Source organism: Lycorma delicatula, chromosome 3, assembly GCF_047948215.1.
Source record: "Lycorma delicatula isolate Av1 chromosome 3, ASM4794821v1, whole genome shotgun sequence".
Taxonomy (NCBI): domain Eukaryota; kingdom Metazoa; phylum Arthropoda; class Insecta; order Hemiptera; family Fulgoridae; genus Lycorma; species Lycorma delicatula.
Window position 1 is genome coordinate 169,149,416 of NC_134457.1, and position 21,897 is coordinate 169,171,312.

The following is a 21,897-nucleotide window of genomic DNA, read 5'->3' on the forward strand; positions in this document are numbered from 1 at the left end:
TAATTGCAGTGATTCAAAGGAATGTAATCTCCTGATCTCAATCTTGTCCTTTTAAGTTATATTGAACACGTAGCTGGTGCCAAGATTAAATTAATTCTAGACTTCATCAATTATTTCTAACTAAAAATTTAAATACCCACCTATAAAAGGCAAACAATGATCGATCATTATTCGTAGTTTTGTTGTTTAGGTTTAATTATTTTTTTAACTGGTATTTATTTACAAAATAAAGGTTTGCCGAAACTTTTGTTCGTTTTCCCACGGGAATGTTCGAGTCAAAATGAAATTAATATCATTCCCTCATTTTTTTAAACGTACAATTGTTTGTAAGCGTTTTATCAGATCTTATAAGAAATAATCTACAGTAGAGTAGCCACTGTACCGAGTGTCTTGGATTCTTGTATAACTGTTGATTTTGTAAGTAAAATGGTGCTTGCGCCTGTGCGTATATGCGTGCGCTTCTCACGTTTTCGGGTCAGCCTGTCACTATCTATCGCTTATCTTTGTATCGTTCTTTTTAACTTTGTTTACTGCACTTCCATATTTGTTTACAGAATACCAAATATCTTGTTATGTGTATACCAGACCATTCTGCTTTAGTCTTTATTTCAGTGATACTCTAGAAGAGTAATCACTAGAATTTATTTATTTTGTTGCACAACATAAATTAATTACCTTTTTCTTTGGCTTTAATCTCCTGTAACGGAAAAAACGTTAACATTAGCCTGCTGTTAAAGGTTGCTTTACGTAAGTTACTGAAAATTATATATGTATATCAGGTTCGTTGTGTACGTATGAGGTTAGTTTCTTCTTAAGCTACGAACCTAGCAAAGATTGGTGGAAGACCAATGTACGACAGTATAATGTAATCTTTGTACAGTTATCGATCGGAACGCTAAAGAGTGTAAACTAGCCTTCGCCGAACGACCTTCCGTGTGGGTTCGAATTTCGCTAATCCTCTTATACAGCGTTATATAAATAAAAAAATAAGTAGTTAATAGGTAAAATTTGTTAAAATTACAATAAAATTAAAATAGGTACAAATATTATTGAACGTGTAGTGGAATTTATTTGTTTTGAGCTCAGGAAATTTTAACAAGCAGGTCAGTTGACTTATGTTTTTATGAGACTATGTAATACGTAATTTATAATTATTTTTTTCCAGAATAATTCGCACCCGATAAATTTCCGTAAATTTATCTGTAAGATTTTTTATACTGTGCCGCCCGCCTTCTAAATAATGAAAGGTGATAGAATAGTGACGTTTTTAAAGGATTTTCTTCTTCTGCTCACCTAAGAAAATTAAAAATGCTGACAATATAGTAGTATGACTTACCTGTCACACGGATAAAGCCGCGTTTAGGGAAAGTCCTACAACTGTATGTTGTTTCTGATACATGGCTTAGGCAAACAACTTAATTCAAAATATTGTTGCGGAAATATCAAATGATAATCTGAAATGGTAAAAGAGAATAACTTACATTAACACATTTTATTGACATAATATTTTTTTGTTTATTTAATTAAATGGTCAAACAGTTGGCCTTTTTCCTCTTATTTAACTTTATAAAATGAATAAAACTTTTTTCTTAAAAATTCAACTGAATTTATTGCAAACGTAGTAATTTTTAAGGGTCATAACAGACTGGTTTTCATCTTCGCACCTCGATCATCTGTTACATAAGAGGTTTTTAATAAAGATAAATCTTCTTTATTTATTTATTTCAATTTACAGCTAATTTAGTTAACTGTTATAATTCTTAATTTTTTTGGTTAACAGTATCACTTGAATTGATTTCAGCTTTTAAATTTGTTTCGGGTGGAAGTAATTTAATGTTTTGTTGCGGTTATTTTTTACTATCGTAGAAGCCGTTATATGTTGTTAGTCGTACGAGTCAGATACAGAACAGAAAGTAGAGAGCTGCGTCGATCGTTAAGTTGTTAACGCAGTCCTAACTTGAAAAGATGCTGATTTATTTTGACACAATTCACTCGAGTCACGAATTACGTTACGTTGCATCGCATCGCACTTCGCGTCGTTGTGTTGTGTTGTATATATTGCTCCTCATTAAATAAATTGGACAACAAATCGACTCGACTCGACCGCGATGAGTCCTCTGTATTACTTGAAGTGGTCACGTTTTGTCTATCACTCGTCACTTTTATAGCCCGTATACAATACCGTGTACTTCTTACACGTAAACGGTTTACGTATTTCAACTGAATTTTTAATTAGATAACCGTTACAGATATCAGTTAATGAAATTTGTTATTAAATTGCGGAAAATGAATAGCAGTATGTATACCTGTTTGGATAAAATGTAATCTGATACGTAACTTGTCATTCTTCAACCGAGAAGAAAACCTACACGTTTTAGCCTACGATGTTTTTTTTTATTCGACCGGCGAGTGGTTTTAGACTTTAAATTTTAAATCGCTATTATTATGTTGCATTTTTAGAGATAACTCAACTGCTGCCTGCGTCATCCGGTATAAACTGACAAAAAACAGAATTATCTTTTTTCCTTTTTCTACATTAATTCGAACTCGATATGTCTTCACTAGTATTTTTCGTTATTGTTCTTGCAAATATTCTCTTGGACAAATAAAGGATGTATTCCAAAGTTTAATTGTGATATATCTTCAAAATAAAAATTTGTTATGTATGTGAGAAAATGTTAATTGTAATAGTTTAGACTACTGTAAAATTGTATGTAAAAAATTATCGAATTATATAACTTTGTTATTGCTGGGGAGATTCAATTAAATTTAGCAGATATTTCGGTGTTAAGCTGTATAGTTTAATTATATCATTATAGAAATTATTTCTTAAAAAAAAAAACAAATTTTTGAATTGCTTTTTAATGTAAATATAAATTCTAGAAAAGTACCGTAACATAAAATAATTATAAAAATATGTTGGATAATCTGCTTAATAGGTAGTATATTTGCTTTGATTAGCTGAAAAAGAAAATATTTGTAAAATATTAAAAGATATCATTATCTCCATGAAATATAGTGGTATTTGAATTTTTTAATTTAAAAAAAATATCTATAATATAAATTGATTGGTAAGGATTAAGTACAATAACATCACGGTATAACATAACTGCGCAATTACAATTGTGAATTGGTGCTTAGAATATAATTATCTGGCTAATCATTCCTTCTAAAATAACCTACGGATTCTATAATCTTCAAATATTTATTCAGATCTTTATTACAAATATCAATCCATTCGCGATGTAAAAATGATTTTCATTATTTTTAAAAAAAATTATAAAAAATGGCCGGTAATTGTAAAGAAAACTAATAGTATTAGAGTACCATAGAATGATGCTTTTTAAACCACCCAGTTTGGTAATAAGAAAATAATGGCAGGTTATTACACAGTTAATTAGGAATATTTTAATAATTTTTTCGTGCATTTCACGCGGTGGTAAAATCAGCTTAAATAGAATGTAAAAAAAATAATAATTAAAAGAAATCTTTATTTTTTTCTTAACCTTCCTTTTTTTAAAAGGAAAATTAAGGGAATAAAATGAAATTTCATAGTTAACAGAAAAACAGTTCAAAGAAAAAAATAAAGACTAATGCACCTGAATTTTTTATTTTATTACTTTTGATCGTGCTTCTTGTATCTCAGCTGCTTAATATTCGTAACTGACATTAGAAAAATTAGGATAAATACTGGAAACACTTGTTTAATTAGAAAATATTATATATATTTGCAAATCGATCATATCAATTATAAAATAATTCGAAGATTATAATCTTAATCGAAGTTGCAATGAATTATTATTAGATGTATCGTAAAAATATTTCTGTCTTACTTTTTACTTCCTTGTACGAAGTAAAGGAAGTATTGTGATCGCGAAAAATTTCGGTTTTCAGATTTCAAGGGAAATATCCATTTTGACCATCCCTGAATTCATTTTGACTAGTTTCGGCGGGACATCATTTCGTACATACGTACGTATGTATCTCGCAAAACTCAAAAACGATTAGCCATACGATGTTGAAATTTTGGATTTAGGATTGTTGTAACATGTAGTTGTACACCTCCCTTTTCGATTACAATCGACTGAACCAATAGTGTCCAAAAAAGCTCAAAATCCCCCAAAAATTGGATTTTGGAATATTTTTTAACTGCAGTAATAAGCCCTCATTGAGAGTTTTTTTAACTATATTATGAGTGGTACTTATTTTCATTGGTTTTAGAGTTACCACCAAATAAAATTTTAATTAATGAAATATTTGGAATCAGACTTCGTCTACTTTTTTTTTAATATTAGTTTATTTTTTTAATTTAAACATATTGATTTATTAATAATTAGTAACCTGTCATTGTAAAAAAAAATTACGATGAATAATAATTCAATAATAACAAAAAAAAAAGATAATATATCAGAAGTATATCAGAAGAAAAAATGAAAATATATCAGAAGTTTTTAATGAAATGAAATTTTGTGTACTTTTAATTTTGTGTAAATGTAATTTAATAGGGGTGCAAGGAAGTCATGTCTTGTCCAAATCAGATTTTTTTGTTTAGCCTCCGGAACCACCGTAAGGTGTTACTTCAGAAGATGGTATGTATGAATGTAAATTAAGTGTAGTATCTTACACATACCTAAAATATTTATGACATACTCACTGAATGTGGTACCTAACGTATTGCACCATCAATAATTATTTAATCACTCTTTTGGTTGTCAGATCTATGCACTCACTCAAATCCAGATAAGGTATTAATAACTTTTAAGTTCTTTACCCGTGGTCATTTGCTTATATTCCCACTTTTTTGCTTTATGAACTAATTTACCTCGAAAGCTCAAAGCTTATAATGGAAATATGACAATGGAAATTTTTTAGCGTTTGAAAAATGCCATGGCTGATCGGCCTTTCTGAATGAAAGGCCAAGACACTACCACTCTGCCACAGCGATCGGTGGAGTAGCCGATCTGTTTTGTTTATTTATTTTCATTTAATGAAGTATTATAATTTTAATTTTTCACGAATAGGTTCACTCTTTATTAAATCTCTGTCTTTTGATAATTAAAATATGTGTTATAATGACAGCGAACGTTTCAAAACATTTAAGTAAAAGAAGGAATGTAATTAGTTTTCAAAACTACGCATTATAATAACAATTATATATACTATTATTTTAATTAATAAAATGAACATACTATTTATTTACCTAATGTAATTTTCAAATGCTGTGGGGTACAATAAATTATTAACAAAGTTAATCATACCCGAATAATTACATTGCAGTAAGTACTTTATTGTGTGTTTACAGATGCCATGATAATGTCATTAAAATCTGCTCACCGACTGAAGAAATTATTAATGAAAATATGCCCGTTGAAGAAAAAGAAATGAAATCATCATCAAATGATATTGATGATGACGATGATGATGATGATGATGATGATGATGATGACGACGATGGTGATAATAAAGAGGATGTAAATGACACCAAAGAAGAGATTTTAAAAGAAGATGACGTTGCTTTAAAGGAAAAGGAATCTTCTAAACCAGGTAGGCCAAAGCAATTGCTTTTAATGATTTTATTCGATAATTATTTTAAGATATGTATTTATTTAAAATACTAATTCATTTAATTAATTGCTTTCTAGTATATTCCCAACTGGAGATAATGTAAAACTTACAGAGAATATTATCCAATATTAAAAAAAAAAAACAAATTAAATTAAAGTAAATGTTTGTGATTTTTTTTATAAATGATAAGGGAGTACAAAATCAATTGGTTTTGATATTAAGAAAGACTTTAATTTTTTTCTAACTTGTGGCCTTATTGTCATCCTTAGTATTGTTTAATTTGGGAAGATGTGACTGTGTCTGAAATCCTTTGTATTACTTTCAATTTGTTGGTTGACTGGGCTTTTCAAATCTATTTAACTAATTCCTCCTAATAATACGAGTATACCTAGTTTGAACATATTTGTCTTATGTTGTTTAACCTCTTTAATAGATTCATTTTTATTGTTTAAAAATTGATTCACCTCCGTAATCCGTAATTCAGAATGTGATTGTATTTTTTAACAAATTGAAGAAATTATTCATAATTTCATCAAATATCAGAAATATGTTTTGACAACAGTAAAGTAATATTTTTATGGGATGTGCCATGGATCATATTGGTTGAAATTACTTCGTTGATAGTAGTTGGTGTATATGGGAGTTAAGAATGTATAAATAACCACGTGGACATGCTCTCTGTCTGTCTCTTTCTCGCTCTCTCGCGCACATGCACATGCGCATGCGCTAGTATATATATATATATATATATATATATATATATATATATATCATAAACAGTTTATATAATTATAATCGTATATTAAATAAAAACGAGGAAGATATAAACGAGTTGGGATCAGGTAACTGAATGTTATTTAAATGAATATATTTTTATATATTTTGAACATTAAAAAACACACACACACACACACACAGAAAGCATTTCAAATACTACTAAATGAAATTCTCTATGAACGACTGGTTTTTACGTAGGCTTAATATTTTTTTGTTTTTATTTTTACTTGACATTTCAAAACTCGTACAATATCAACTCGTAGAATCAATAGTAAGTGATTCTTATTATTTAATATTTTAGTTGTGTTGTGAAATTTTTAAAATGTTCTCTAAAGTTTATTTCCCTGAATATTATATATTTAATGGTATTTATTTATTTACCATAATTTCTGTATAAAAATTAAAAAAATCCTTTTGATTAAAATTGATATTCATTGTTGGCCACGTTCCACCAAAAAGAGTCTATGATGAAGTTCCGGAAATTAAAAATTTAATGGATATTTTCCTATTTATTTACTTTCCTGGCATTATAGCTTTAAAACTATGCTGAAAGAAGGAAAGTATTGTAATCAGTCAAAAAATGTGATTTGGATTTTTTTTATATTTCTCGACGTTTAATGACCCAGGAACCCCAGAAAACAAAAAAGTGGTGGGTAATATTCGTACATAGGTACATACACGTATGTACGTGTGTTGGCGTGTTTGAAGCTTAATAATTTTTGACTGGACTAACCGATTTTGATGAAATTTTGTTTAGAGACTCGTGTATATGGAGTAATTTGTTGTTTAAAGTTTGGGATCAATATCTCCAGAATGTAGATTTATTTTGGAGTCAATTTTCTCAAAGTTTTACTAGCATAACCCCACTTTATATTAAGCTCAGTACGTGCTGCATGCTTATCATACAATTTCTAAAAAGAATTTTCCTAAAAATTCTCCTTTTATCAAAAATCGAAAAAAGTTTCTTTTTATTTACTGCATATCGTTTAACGGAATTTTTTTTATATCCCTAGGGATAGTAGTAGAGCAAATTTCTCAAAAAAAAAAAAAAAACTTTGGGGCGAGTATTGGGGTTGGCAGAGCCGATCAAATATTAAAAATTTCGATTTTGTTTGAATTTTCTAAATTTTTTTTGTTTATTTTAGCTTTTATTATTATTAAAAATTAAACCCCCCAAAGACGAAAACAAAAAAATTGAGGAAGAATGTTTGGACGTACGTATGTTCGTCTGTTGGTATGTTTGAAGTTTAAAAACTTTTGACTGGAATAACCGATTTTGATGTAATTTATTTTGTCAGAGATTTGTGTATTTGGGGCAATGATAAAGATTTGGGGTCAGTATCTTCCAGGGATAGGTTAGATAGTCTCTTTGGGTCAATTTCCTCAAAACTTTACCACCACTTTATGTTAAGCTAAGTACATGTGTATACGAAGTTCGAAGCTTTGGTATTCTCGGATAGGAGGCGTTTCACCCTTAACGGCTCCTTGATTAGGCAGCTTCATAAGACAAAAACCTGGAGGTTTGGATCGATTAAGAATTGTTCGTTTGAGCCCGATATCAGGCAGATTAAAGGGAAGTCTGAAAAGTTGCTAGCAATTATTATTAGACTGTTCATTAATACTGTCGGCCCTAGGGAGAAGAAATGTAAGGTTATTACGACTGTGATAACCTCTGTGCTCCTGTACGCTTCCCCCGCGTGGTGCAAGGGATTGAAAATTCATAAGTATAGAACCTTGCTGGAGGTGCTTCATAGAAGACTACTCCTGCGCGTTACATGCGCATATAGGACGATCTCCTATGACGATAGTTGCATGATTACTGGTACAGCACCAATCGATCTTTCGGCGGAAGAGCGGGGTCTTCGCTTCGGCGGGACGTCGAAGGAACGGCATGAGAACAAATTATGGCTATTTGGCAGTCGCGGTGGAATGCAAGTGACAAGGGCAGATGGTCATGATAATTATAATTAATACCTGATTTTAAGCAATGGTTGGGGTGTCGTCATGGGGAAGTTGATTTTTGCCTCACCCAATGGTTGACTGACTATGATGAATTTGGTAGTTACCTGCTGAGATATAAACGCCGCAGATCGGCGGCTTGCAGGAACTGCTCGGAGAAACATAGTGTAGAGCACACTGTGTTTAACTGCGACCGGAGGAGGACATGTGGCAGGAGGAGATTATCGGTGCCTATTACACCGCAGGCTGTCATTGAACACATGCTAGGTAGTAAGGAGGGCTGGATGGAGGTTGCTTAGCACCATTTTAAGAATAAAAGGCAAAGAGGAGCCTGTATAACCGATAAAAAAAGGACTTATGTTATGAGGATTGAAACACGGGATCGTTTAGGTTAGGGAGGCAGCCTCCGTGTCTAGAATGTTGGGCTCGCCCACATGCAAGAGTGGGGGAGTTCGGGCGTACCGATGAAAGCGTGAGGGATCCACGTGGTATGTGTGTCGTGACATGGAACGATGGGTGTGTGAAACGCATGCCCTGATCTGGTTAAAGGGCAGCCCCCTTCCCGGCTAAAAATCAATCTTTTATTTATTGCAAATTTTTTATCGATTTTTTTTATATCTTTCTAAGCGTAGTAGTAGTAGTATTGTGCAAATGACCAAAACATACTTTGGGTGCAATATTTGGGGGATGGGGAGCCGATCAAAGTTTAGAAATATAGATTTTTTGAATTAAAAAAAAGTAATTTTTTTAATGTTATTATTTTTCCGCTGTAAGAGTAAATAATCAATGCCACTAAAGTATAACAACTTTGTTGGCAGCTTTTTTTAACTATAAAAATCCGAAAATTCTCTGTAGGTTACTTTAAAAGTTGGTATTTCCAAACATCCTTTTTAAAATCCTTGTGAATCATAACGTTTTATTCTTTGTTGATTTTTTTATAAAAATTTTTTCAAGTGATCTTCTAAACTAATTTTGAAGCGGGAATTTTAATTTTCAGAATGGAGGTTTTAAAATTTTCTGTTACGAAATTTTAGTCTAGAGTATTTATTTATAACCCATCGGGTTGGTCTAGTGGTTAACGCGTCTTCCCAAATCAACTGATTTGGAAAGTCGAGATTTACAGCGTTCAAGTCCTAGTAAAGCCAGTTATTTTTACACGCATTTGAATACTAGATCGTGGATACCGGTGTTCTTTGGTGGTTGGGTTTCAATTAACCAAACATCTCAGGAACGGTCGAACTGAGAATGTACAAGACTACACTTCATTTACACTCATACATATCATCCTCATTCATCCTCTGAAGAATTATCTAAACGGTAGTTACTGGAGGCTAAACAGGAAAAAAGAAAGAAAAGAAGAAAGGGTATTTATTTATAAATTTTAATTTTTAAAAGTTAGGTGCAAGTGGAGATTTCATAGTTTGATTTAGATTAAAGCGTATTCATTGTTAATATAGTTGTGTAAAATAAATTAAACACATTTTTCGTAAAATTTTTCGTTTATTTTAAAAGACACCGTGCCTTTCAATAAACGTTATATTTAAATTTTTTAAAGGATTTTTTCCGAAATTTAAATCCTTTGAAAACTAACAAATTTTGTTGTATGTTAATTTCTTAAGAGTTATTTCACGCCTTGTCTATGTAGAATTACTCCACAGCTGTGTATATATACCTAAACAAGATACCGGTAGTAGAATTTGGCGTAGGAGTACTTAGATCGTTTGGGCTATGGAAGAATGGGCACCATTGCTGGTAAGTAGGCTAAGTAATATTAGCAATATTCATTAGCTTTATTATTAATTAAGAGGGATTTTGTTTGAATTATTTCTCGCTGTAATCTCATAGTCATCGTCATTATAATCATCATAAGATCACCTGAACAATGGGTGCCGCCAAAGGAATTTTTATTATTTTTTATTTTTATTTATTATTATTATCAAAGGATAAGAAGTTACTTGACGTACAAAGATGTATTTTTTTTACACTATGCTTATAATACATTTATTTATTCGCTATCATTGTTCGTATTAAGTAACCGCACCGCCCCATTACTTTATTCTATTAATACTAAAGAGTATTTTCTATTGTCGGAAGTTATTAAATCAAATCAAATACCTCCACTCTTCTTATAACATTCAATATATATATAAGCGTGTTGGCGCGTCCTTTTTCTATGTCAGTAGGTAGAATGTGCGATGTAATCTAATAAAAACCTTTTAATTGTTAAAATATTATCGCGGAAAAGTTTCTTTTAAAGAATTTTGTATTTTGAAAAAATCGTTTCCATTTTATAAAATAATTATCTTAGCATAATTCATTAAATCAAATCTATTTTATATATTTTTCTTTATTATAATAAAGTAAGTTGAAATAAATCTCACAATTAAAAAACTTGACATTTGAAATATAATTTAAATTTTTGGTTGGTTATACGTAATTTATTATTGAATTATTATAAATATATCCGGCGCTAGTGGAAGTAATTGTTTAAAAATGACCGTTCTGTGGACTGAACGATTCTCTGAACAAGGATCTTTGTTCGATTGGGTCTTTGTTACATGACTGCTCAAAAAGGAATTTAATGTATGTAGAGTGTACGTATGTGTGTATGCGTACACGTTTTTTCCACTGTAGCAGCTCAACGGCTGAACCAATTTAGATGTATGACTCCTCGTTAGAATCCTTACGATACTGGGAGGGTCGTAGGCTATATATAAGTTTTAATCAATTTTAAAAAATTGAAAAATAATTATACTATATACAAAATTGTCACCCGCACGTTCTCTTTAATTATCCTGCATTAGTAATTATTCTGTGTTTAAGAACAATGTTTGTCAGCAAGATTTTTTTGACAGTCTGTTTTTTAATTTTTAATATTTATTTCTTGTATTTTTTCTTCTCCAAGTATAGGCTTAGAGAAAAAAGTTCCTGCTAAGTTATATATTCTGCTTCTTTAAGAAGAGTGATTTTCAAAGATTGAGTTACTTTTGAAGCCTCTCAAATTGTAGTGAAAAATGTCAGCGGTTTCACAGTCAGTTAAACTAAGACTTAGGTTCTGTTTGATTAAACTGAAAATATAATCTATTATACTTCTAATTATTGTTCATAATTTTCGTATGGTCTGAACATTTAATAATCGTTTAGAAAAATAGTAATTTTCTTTTCTTGTCCAGTCTTAGTAGAATTGTAATTGCCTGTAGAGTAGATTCGCGGAAGGGAAACGTATATAAATCTGTATTTTGAGTTTCCCAGCGTTTCTCTATGTTTTTAGAAACCCACTGTTTGACTGTTTTTGTATATAAAATAATGCTAATTTTAACGTTGGCTCAGAAACAATATGTGGAGTTTTTCCTTTCTTCTTGGATAGAAATTAGCTTTCTCATTAACCTCGACTTCTGAGTTATCTTGTTCTCAACTAGAAGCGAGATAACACGTCTAAAGAGGAATGAATTAAACTTTTTCTCACTTTTCAATAACATTACGTTATTTCGAAGTTGAGAGACTTCACAAAATTGCTGTAAATTCTTTACAACATTTTGAAACCAATATAAAAGTTAATCGTCTTTTCACTAGGAGTTTTAGAAACGAAATAATAAGAATGTAATCTATGAAAAAGGTAAAGGATAAAGGTATGTTACGGGTAATGTATTAAATCACCATAACCAACGAGTTAGACTAGTGGTTAATTCGTCATCGCAAATCAGCTAATTTCGAAGTCGAGAGTTCTAAGGTTCAAATCCTAGTAAAGGCAGTACTTTTATACCAATTTGAATACTAGATCGTTGATACCGATGTCCTTTGGTGATTGGGTTTCAATTAACCACATATCTCAAGAATGGTCGGTCTGAGACTACTAGACTTCATTTACATTCATACATGTCATCCTCATTTATCCTCTGAAGTAATATCTTACGGTGGTTCCGGAGGTTAAACAGAAAAAAAGAGAAACAGAGGTATTAAACCACTGTGTAATTTATATTGCAGTCTATCTTTTTTATGAATGTTCAGTTATATTTCGTATAAAAATAATAATTGTGATGATCTCTAAAATTATTTTAGACAATTCTACCTTAAATTTAGTTGTAATAAAAGTAAAATTTTATACCAATTAATAATATCATATTAAATTTCCGGTACAATAGAAAAATTTCAATTTGTATTGGATTTAAGTCGTCTAGAAAAATGTAAGAAGAGTTTCTGTCACCAGTGATTTTATGAAAACATGTATCTCCCACTTATTACATACGAATGGTAGCGTTTCGCTAAATTTTCATTCAGACTTCGATTATAAAATTTTATTTCTTACGATTTTTCATGAAGTAAGCATTTTCATCCGATGTATCGCGAACGAGATTATTAGAAAACCTTATCCCTGTTGTTTAGAATTTTTTTGGGGGTTGATATCGCCACATAAGCTTGAAGCTTGTGCGTGGGATATGGAAATGGAATTTTGTAGCTTATGTAAATTATCATGCCTGACCGGGATTCGAAACCGGGACCTCCAGATGAAAGACCGAGACGCTACCACTTTGCCACGGAGATACACTTCTTGAGATAAAACTTTCCCTAAAATGAAGCTAATTTTTGTATATTTAAATGTACTGTATTTGCAAGTAATTCTTTGCGAAATTTAAAAATTTTACGCAATATTTTATATGAAACTTTTAACCTTTTTAAAAAAACAATTTCTCTGGACTAATACAGCGATACAGGAAGTTGTGGTAATATGTGCATCGGCAATAAAATAATAGTAACTTTATGTTAAATAAATAATACAAAAAAAGTTCAGGCTGTAGATTGTAATACTTAAAAAAAGAATTTATTAGGGTAATGCTGCTGATAACATGTTACTGTAAATTTTATTTTCTGTCATAATATGCAATGCAGGTAATATTAACTGCTTAATAAAACACCGTTCATACGTGGAGGTTTGCAGAGTCCATCTCACATGAAAATGAAATAATCGACGACTTGTTCTGTTGTTTAGCCATATATAAACTTATAAGTTGTAATACATATATATATATATATATATATATATATATATATATATATAAATGCAGTATGTTTTTATATATTATATGATGTGTGTACATCTGGTGTTGAACTTGTAACTTTTACCCGAGTTTTTATTGCCATTATCTGTTTAAACTCTCACGGTACCGGTACACGAATACTCCATGTTATTCTATCCTATTTCTTTCTCTGCTTCTTACTATCTCAGTCTTTTTCACCTATCCTTCCTTATTTTCTGGCATAATTGGAATCTGAGCGTCTTGTTATTCAGTAAGTAAACACAAGTACTATAAAATAATATTTGTATCGCACGTCTCTATCATTAAGTGCTATAACCCATTATTTTACCCACGTATTATTTATAAATAAGACGTCCTTGCGTAGTTTTTGTGTTAAAATAAGAAAAAAAAATCAGGTATTCTGAATTGTCAGACGTATGTTAATTTATTTTATAAAATCACCACAGTAAATTAAAAAAAAAAAGAAGGTATTAAAGAGGTAGAAGATATATTTGTCCTCTTTTTTTTTCACATGTAAGGAGATATATTTTTTTAGTTGTTTTGGCCACAATTGTCTAGTTTATTAAATCACGCCTACACATAACTAACTTATTGTGTTGTTAAGTTGGCAGTGCTATTTCTGAAATTACGAAATATGATACTTATTATTATAACTAATGCTACAATACTGCTAACTTCTCGTTTTATAAATACAAATACAAATTACCACATTAGGAGTTATTAAAAAAAAAAAGATAAATAAATAAATTTCATATTTTTCATAATTTATGCAAAATTCAGAGAAAAGTGTGTGAAAATGAGCGTGTGTGTCGGAGTATTCATCCATAAACACAGATTTATAAAGTAGATAATGATATGCCCTATGAAAAATGATGCTTCTGCCAAATTATCATCTTTCGCAAACACACACAACACACACACATATATATATTAATTTTTCAAACATGTTGTCTTGTGTGTTGAAATATAATTAATTATTCATAATTTACAAACCACCAGATACACATTTACAAAGCAAGATTGATCTTACCTTCAAGTTAACCTTTAAAAATCCTTTCTCACTTAAATGTTGGATCTTCTTGTTCAAGTTTATAAGGCCTTTTTGAATCTCTCAGATCCATCATCAGTTATTAAAACATAATTAACAAAGCACTGAGGTACTTTGTCATCAAAGTTAAGATTGATTAAAATTATTTGTCAGATGTTTAAACAGATGTTAATATGCACATGTTCAAACCAACTTAAATAGATTATCCTGGTCAAAATTTATGTGGTGGTTTATTAAATTGAAATTTTTATACTGATAAATGTAATATTTTTCCAAATGTTTCAGTCTGTTCTTAATGTTACACATTTCCAATATTTCAAGATTATTTACTAAATTTGTAATATTATGTCCATTGAAATCAAGTAATCTGCCACATTCGAAAAATATTTTTTATTATTCATAACTGCTCTTAGACGTTCCGAGAATGGTTGAGAAATTCAACTTAAGTGGCATATATAAAATTAAATGCACAGACTGTAATGCCATATATTTATATAGGTAAACCCGTTAGATCATTCAAACTAAGAATCTCGCAACATCACAGAGAATTTAAGAATAATAAGAAATATTTTTCGAACATGGCAGATCACTTGATTTCAAATGGACATAAAATTACAAATTTAGTAAATGATCTTAAAATATTGGAAATGTATAACGTTAAGAACAGACTGAAAAATTTGGAAAAATATTACATTTATAAATATAAAATTTTCAATTTAATAAACCACCAAATAAATTTTGAGCAGGATTTAAGATGGTTTGAACATCTGCATATTAACACCTGTTTTAAAATCTAACTAATAATTTTAATCAGTTTTAACTTGGACTTGGACCAACTTGGACTTGGACATATGACTGAAGATCACCAATGTTGTAACTCTGTTCACGGCGTAAATCCACCTCAAATGAAGCAATCGCATCTCGGGTGGGTGCTGGCATTCCCAATTGACTAAGAACTTTATTTGCAATAGCTAAGCACTTGTCTTCAATATTTATCAATGCTTCGTTGTAAATTCCATGGTCATATTAGTATTTTCTAGGCGTACTCTATGCAAAATATCCTCAGCCATATGCGATCAATATCTTTCCCATAACTCTGTGGGAGATGAAGGGAAGCAAGCGGTCAATATAATTGCGAATAATGCGCGAATTTGGTTTGGATGTGCAGTGTTGCACGTGTCATTAATAAATATATCCCACTGTTGGTCGTTTTCTAATAAATTCAGAGCTTGGTGAAAGGCGCAGCTCAATCACGACACGATCACACAAAAGTACTTCGATTAAAGTGAATATTTAATTCAAATTGTATAATAATCTGAATCAGATGCAAGTGGATACGTTTTTTTTGTGTAATAATCAATGTAATTGGGAACAGGTATTGTTTCACATGTGACTGCGGTTGTCGTTAGCTAGTATGGCGAGTGTTCGCCTCGCTTCCTGCAGATGGCGCGGTCACTGGTACACAACTGACCGTTAAAAAAACTGTTTTCTCGCGGTCGCGGGTATGTGATTGATGCGAAATAGATAAAAACAATCTTTGATGCGGTTTATATATCGTGCTAAAATTTGAGCTCAATCGGTGCTGAACATTTTGAAGCGTACACAAACGAACTTAACATTTTTATATATAAAGATTTGTGGGCTGAGAAAAAACCCCTTAAGTCGTGCGAAAAAACACATCATTTTAAATGCTTACAAAAGCAGAGTAATGCTTACAAATTACAGAATAATCAAACGGCGTTGATTTCAGATGTTAATAAATTGCTAACGTAAGTAGAAGTTGTGCTGCTTCAGTGTACAACGTGATTCTCAAGTATGAATCTACTAATGAATTACGGTCTCCAAAGAAAACAAAACCCCGCAGGTCAATTGAGAAAAAGGTGAGATTTTGATAAAAACGCGATTCGTAAAAAAATTACACGAATTTGAATTATTTAGAAATAGTTTAGCGGTGTATTATGTCCTTTGGAAGAGAATTCGGTTATTGTCTTCGACAACGCTTCTTATCATTAAACGAAAAGAATTCCAGCCGTGTTATAGAAAAACAATGATATCAAAATGTGGCTTAGTTCAAAAGGAATAATTTTTGAAGAGGTTTAAGGTAATGTTCAATCATAGCAAAGGGTTTCGCGTATTAAAAGTAATTATAGTCCGTATAAAATTGGTTTGACACACAACGCCATATTGGTAAGTCGTGTTTTTATTCTGCTCCTAACGAATATGTTTGCCGGCCTCCGTGGCGCGAGTGGTAACGTCTCGGACTTTAATCCGGTGGTTCCAAGTTGGAATCCCGGTCAGGCATGGTATTTTCATACGCTATAAATCATTCATATCATCACCAACTGCGGTTGTCCTTCTTCGTGGCTTTTTTTTTTTGTTTTGGTGTTTATTTTTTGTTTTTTTTTTTTAATAAAATACAGATGTTTTAGCTGTTAAATATAATTCAAAGAAATTTGTTACTTAATCAGTTGTGATTTTGTTTACATTGGCAACGGCCATACGCGCTCTTTATGATTGGTCGTTGTGTTTGACAGCGGCCATTTTGCATTGATCTGATTGGTTTTCCTTTGTCTACATTTCCATCTATTTATTAGCCTCGTATTTATTAAAAAACTGTACAAATTAAAAATAGATAGATAGATTTATTAAAAATAGATGAAAACAATCTTTGATGCGGGTTATATACCGTGCTAAAATTTGAACTCAGTCGGTGCAAAACATTTTGAGTTTTTGAAGCCGTACATAAACGAACTTAACATTTTTAGATATATAGATTAATTAAATGCATGTACACATTTATATAGAGTGTATCACGAAGTTTTCTCGGGACTTTCATAACCTGTTCTACTCGTAAAAATAATAGAAAAAATTAATTTTATAGTTTTAATTGGTATCCCAATTTACTGGTTTTCACCCCATATTTCTCAAAACTACTGTAGATACGGTTCTGGGATCTATTTTTTCGATTTTCAGGTAAAAAGTCATAAGAAATCACTAAATCTGGCCCTTATTTTACGTCCTAAAAATTTCAGTACGACTTCATTTCACTGGGGTAGCTGAAATCCGACCGAAATCTTTTACTAGCCGTAACTCGCAAACGAATCATTTTAGGACATATGTTTTTTTAATGAACATTTCCATTGTTTTTACGAGTAGAATAGGTTTTGAAAGTCCCGGGAGAACTTCGTGACATACTCTGTATGTATATAAATAAATAAATAAAGATAAAGTGATTTTTATGTATCATTCTTACTCATGTGATTATAATCATCACAGTTTTATTTAGTAATGGCTTATATTTCGAGTGTGGAAAGAGAAACACAATTTATATCATTAAAAAAAAATATCAGACTTTAAAAAAGTAGAAGTAAGAGGATTACAGATTTTAAGTTTTATATGCATTTACTATTGAAAAATTTCTTATGATTTGTTTGAGTTTTAACTCGACTAAGTGATTTTTAAATCGTTTAATGGGTTGTTTTCTACTGGCATACATGGATTTCACTTAGCGAAAGCTTCACGGTAACATGACGTTGTTTGTTCCTTACGATTATAAAAATTTAATTATGGAATTAGAAAAATAATTTAAATACTTCAAACTTGTAATACACCATTAACGGTTCCCCAATAATCTCTTTCAACCAGTATTCTGTTATTTGGTTTTAATAAACAACACTTTCTAGCATGAAAATGCAGGTAGGTACAGAAATACGAATAAAAGATGCAGCCGTCTATTGGCTCTGAGTCAAGATAGTTGTACATGATATCTGGAGACTTCAGAGATATCATATGAAAACTCTTCTTCTGTAGCGCCGTTTTTCTTTGGATCCTGCCCGTTTTTTATTCTTTCCAAAATGTAAATTTGAATAAAGAAATCTAATTTGCTTAAATATTTATTAGTTTCTTAGTAATATTAAGACTCTTTTTTGTTAGATACGTATTAAATACTAACAGATAAAAATAATCACAGCCATTGATTCCTTTTTTGGTTTTTTTGTTAATATATGAACTTGTATATTTAAAAAAAATACTGTTCTTGTAAGTAATTACAACCTCCGTTATCCTCTAATTGTTATTAAATAATTTGTAATAATGAAAATTGATGCATTAACTGTAAAATGTAAACTGTAAATTTTATTTGTAAATTAAACATTACATGTTTACTCCTGAATTACCGTAACTGTCATTTTTAGCAGATAACTGATTATTAAAAAAATATTTCAACAGCTTTATAAATAAATAAGATTAATAATATTAAAAACAAATGTTGTTAATTGTTATGTATTTCAATTACCCGTTGTTCTAATAAATTCGATTTACTAATATAAAGGTATTGGTTGCAAAAAAAGGTAAATTTGTACGGTACAGTATAATGGTGTCGTCACGTAGAAGACACCACTAAAGAAATTAAGATTTTTCAGACTTTTTTTATTTTTATTTTTCAACAAATGCAATTCCACACAATTAGGTCCACAACGACTTGCAAACTTTCTAATTTGCAAGTCGTTACAAATTCAGCATTATACCTTCAGTATAATGCTGTTTGTTCAGCTCTATAAAATAAGTGGCTGTCTCAGCTTTGATCTTATCAATTGAGGTGAATCTTTGTCCAGCTAGCCATTTCCTCAAACCCACCGGATTGGTCTACCTCATAACAAAAATAGTAATGATCATAATAAAAATTTGCAATTACATTTCGCAGAACTGTATACAATTAAACTGCATAAAGTGCCTACACTTAAGTTCGAACGCGCAATACATACACATGCTAGCAATTTATATACAATACAAATAACAATATTGTAATTGACTGGCAAGCTCATTTGGTAAATAGTTTGTTAATAGCGAATTCTGTGACCTGGTACTGGTTGTTAGTAATGGCAAACCATACTGGCAACACATCAGGTGCTTTTGGAAGACAGATCGTTAGCTTTTAAGTTCGCGTGTTAGCAAACTTAATGCGAAAAAATACATCGTAAAATCTAAGTGTATTTTCTCAAAATATTTTGTAAACTGTATTGAGTTTGGTGACGCTAAAACAGTGTACTTTTGACTATCTAAGATGTTTCTAAACACCCACCGGGTTGTTCTAGTGGTAAACACGTCTTCCCGAATCAACTGATCTGGAAGTCGAGAGTTCCAGCGTTCAAGTCCTAGTAAAATCAGTTATTTTTACACGAATTTGAATGCTAGATCGTGAATACCGGTGTTCTTTGGTGGTTGGGTTTCAATTAAACACACATCTCAGGAATGGTCGAGAGTGGACAAGACTACATTTCATTTACACTCATACATATCATCCTTTGAAGTATTATCTGAAAGGTAATTACCGGAGACTAAACAGGAAAAAGAAAGGAAAGCCATTTCTTCAGGTTTGGTAAGAGGAAGTAATCACTGGGAGAACTTCGAAGACATTTGCAGCAAAACCCGAGACGTTTTTAGAGGCGCATTATTATGGTGAAAGACCATTTTCTTTTTGGTCATATTTAGAGTTTTAGTCTGAACAGCATTTTTCAATCAATTAAATACTACTGTGATTATCTTGCCTTTTTCCAGCTAATCTATGATCACCACACCACGAGAATCTCAAAAATACCATGATTTTTCTTGCAGATAGAACCGTTTTCGCTCTCTTTGACAAACTTTAACCCGCTCCCAGTATTAGGTTTGCTTTTTTGTCTCTTCCTATTTTATCTCTTCCCGATATGTGTAATGGAGAATCCATGTTTTATCGGTTGTTATAAAAATTTGAAGAAATTCAGCGTAATCGCGTTTAAGTATACACCCCCTTGAGAAGTGTTCAGTCGAATGCAATTTTGTTAACTTAACAAACGCAGTATCCTTCGACCAGTAAGCTCATACCCAAAACATCGTGTTAATTGTAGTGGATACGATCTATCTAAATGTTTGCGATTTCAGTAAGCTCGTGTTCCTTCAATCATCAAAATATAATACGGCACTGTGAATTTTTGCGATATTTCAATTGTCGTAGTGGTTTCTGGGGTCATGAGCGTTTATTATTTTGAATCTATATTTGATCACATTTCACTTTAGCAGCCCACTTTTTTTTTAATGCCAAAAACGAAGAGGAAAATTCTTTAAAGTGTAATACAACTTTTTCTGGGCGTACTTCATTTCAATAGCAGCTCAAATTTCAATTTTACCCATTTTTCAGAAAATGTCGAAATTCTTTCGTTTTTTACTGAATCCGCCACGGACTAGAAACTAAACTCACTCGTCTGAAATCTTGCAGCACATTATCTAAAGTATCATACTTCTAAAACGAAAATGTCATGGCCATTTGTTTGTACTTGCGCTGTGTTAGCCGAAAACTTTCCGAACGTCCTAGTAGCTCTTACGCAAACCATATCTTTAGTTGGCAAACTGTAGTATTCTATACATAAATATTATTTTAACAAATATGTTTTGTCTAATAGAATCTTCTTTTTAATACATAATTCTAGCTAAACTTAATTCTCACCTAGAAAATTATTAATTATGGTCGGAATCAACTTTATTTCTAACTTAAATTCATGTAAATTATAAAATTAATTCTTTGTCTACAATTTCTAGGTATACGGAGTGGACGGAAGTCCAATTACGTTAGTTATGACATTATTAGGATAGTTGCAGTTTACTTTCTATGAATCTAAAACGTCTGTATGGGTTCCACCATTTTCAAAGCACAGCTTTATGCTCCTCCATATGCAACAGCTTGTTCATCTGCAGCAGCATAATATCAGAGGTGACCATTTCAAATGTTGACCAAACAGCGTCTTGGAGCTGCACGTTGTTGACGTATCTATGTTTTCGGATCTCTTCTTTTTCAAATCCCCAGAGTGCTTGTCAGGTGTGGTGAGATCAGGGCTTCTTGCTGGCCAGGACAATGATGCCAGTAACTCTTCTGACTCACGTCAGATTCAGCGATTCGGAAAAATTTCATTGGTGTTTGCGGACATTCAGAGCAAAATATGCTGGAGCATCGTGTTGCTGAAAATGATGTCAGCGATCCCTTTTACCATTAATTATAGAAACAACCACTCGTCGATCATTCTCGATAACTGTGTTGATTTAGCTGCACCATCGCAAAAAAATCATAATAAGAATCATCATAAAAATCTTAATAAGAGGCGGATGGTGTTCGATTTCCTCAGAAAAAGTGATTATTGTCTTTCACCCAGAAAATATATTTGGCTACAAGAGCTTCGATAAATAGTACACTCGTCTGAGAACATGACATTCTTTTTATCGTTTGCTTTCGGAAAGCGTTCAAGCAATAACTGACATGTATAAACACGTCGTACAAGGTCATTGTCACTCAACTCATTAACCGTGACGACTAAAACATTCAACTTTCAAATCCTTCCGCATATGATCTCTCATTGTCGATGTTGGAATACCTAACTCTGCAGAACGTTTGCGCGTTGGTTTCACCGAAGATTGTTGAATCGATGCCACCACAGCAGCACACGTCTCAGCTGGAGTGCTCGTCCTCCCACTGCGTAGCGCATC

General features: G+C 31.5%; 1 protein-coding gene across 1 annotated transcript in view; it reads left to right on the forward strand.

The window, feature by feature from the left end:
• Positions 1 to 21,897, forward strand: part of LOC142322190 (uncharacterized) — a 750,399-nt gene that overhangs the window by 198,053 nt on the left and 530,449 nt on the right. The window contains exon 4 of the mRNA XM_075360980.1: positions 5,303 to 5,544. Within this exon, the coding sequence (XP_075217095.1) occupies positions 5,303 to 5,544 (242 nt within the window). The remainder of the gene's footprint in view (positions 1 to 5,302; positions 5,545 to 21,897) is intronic.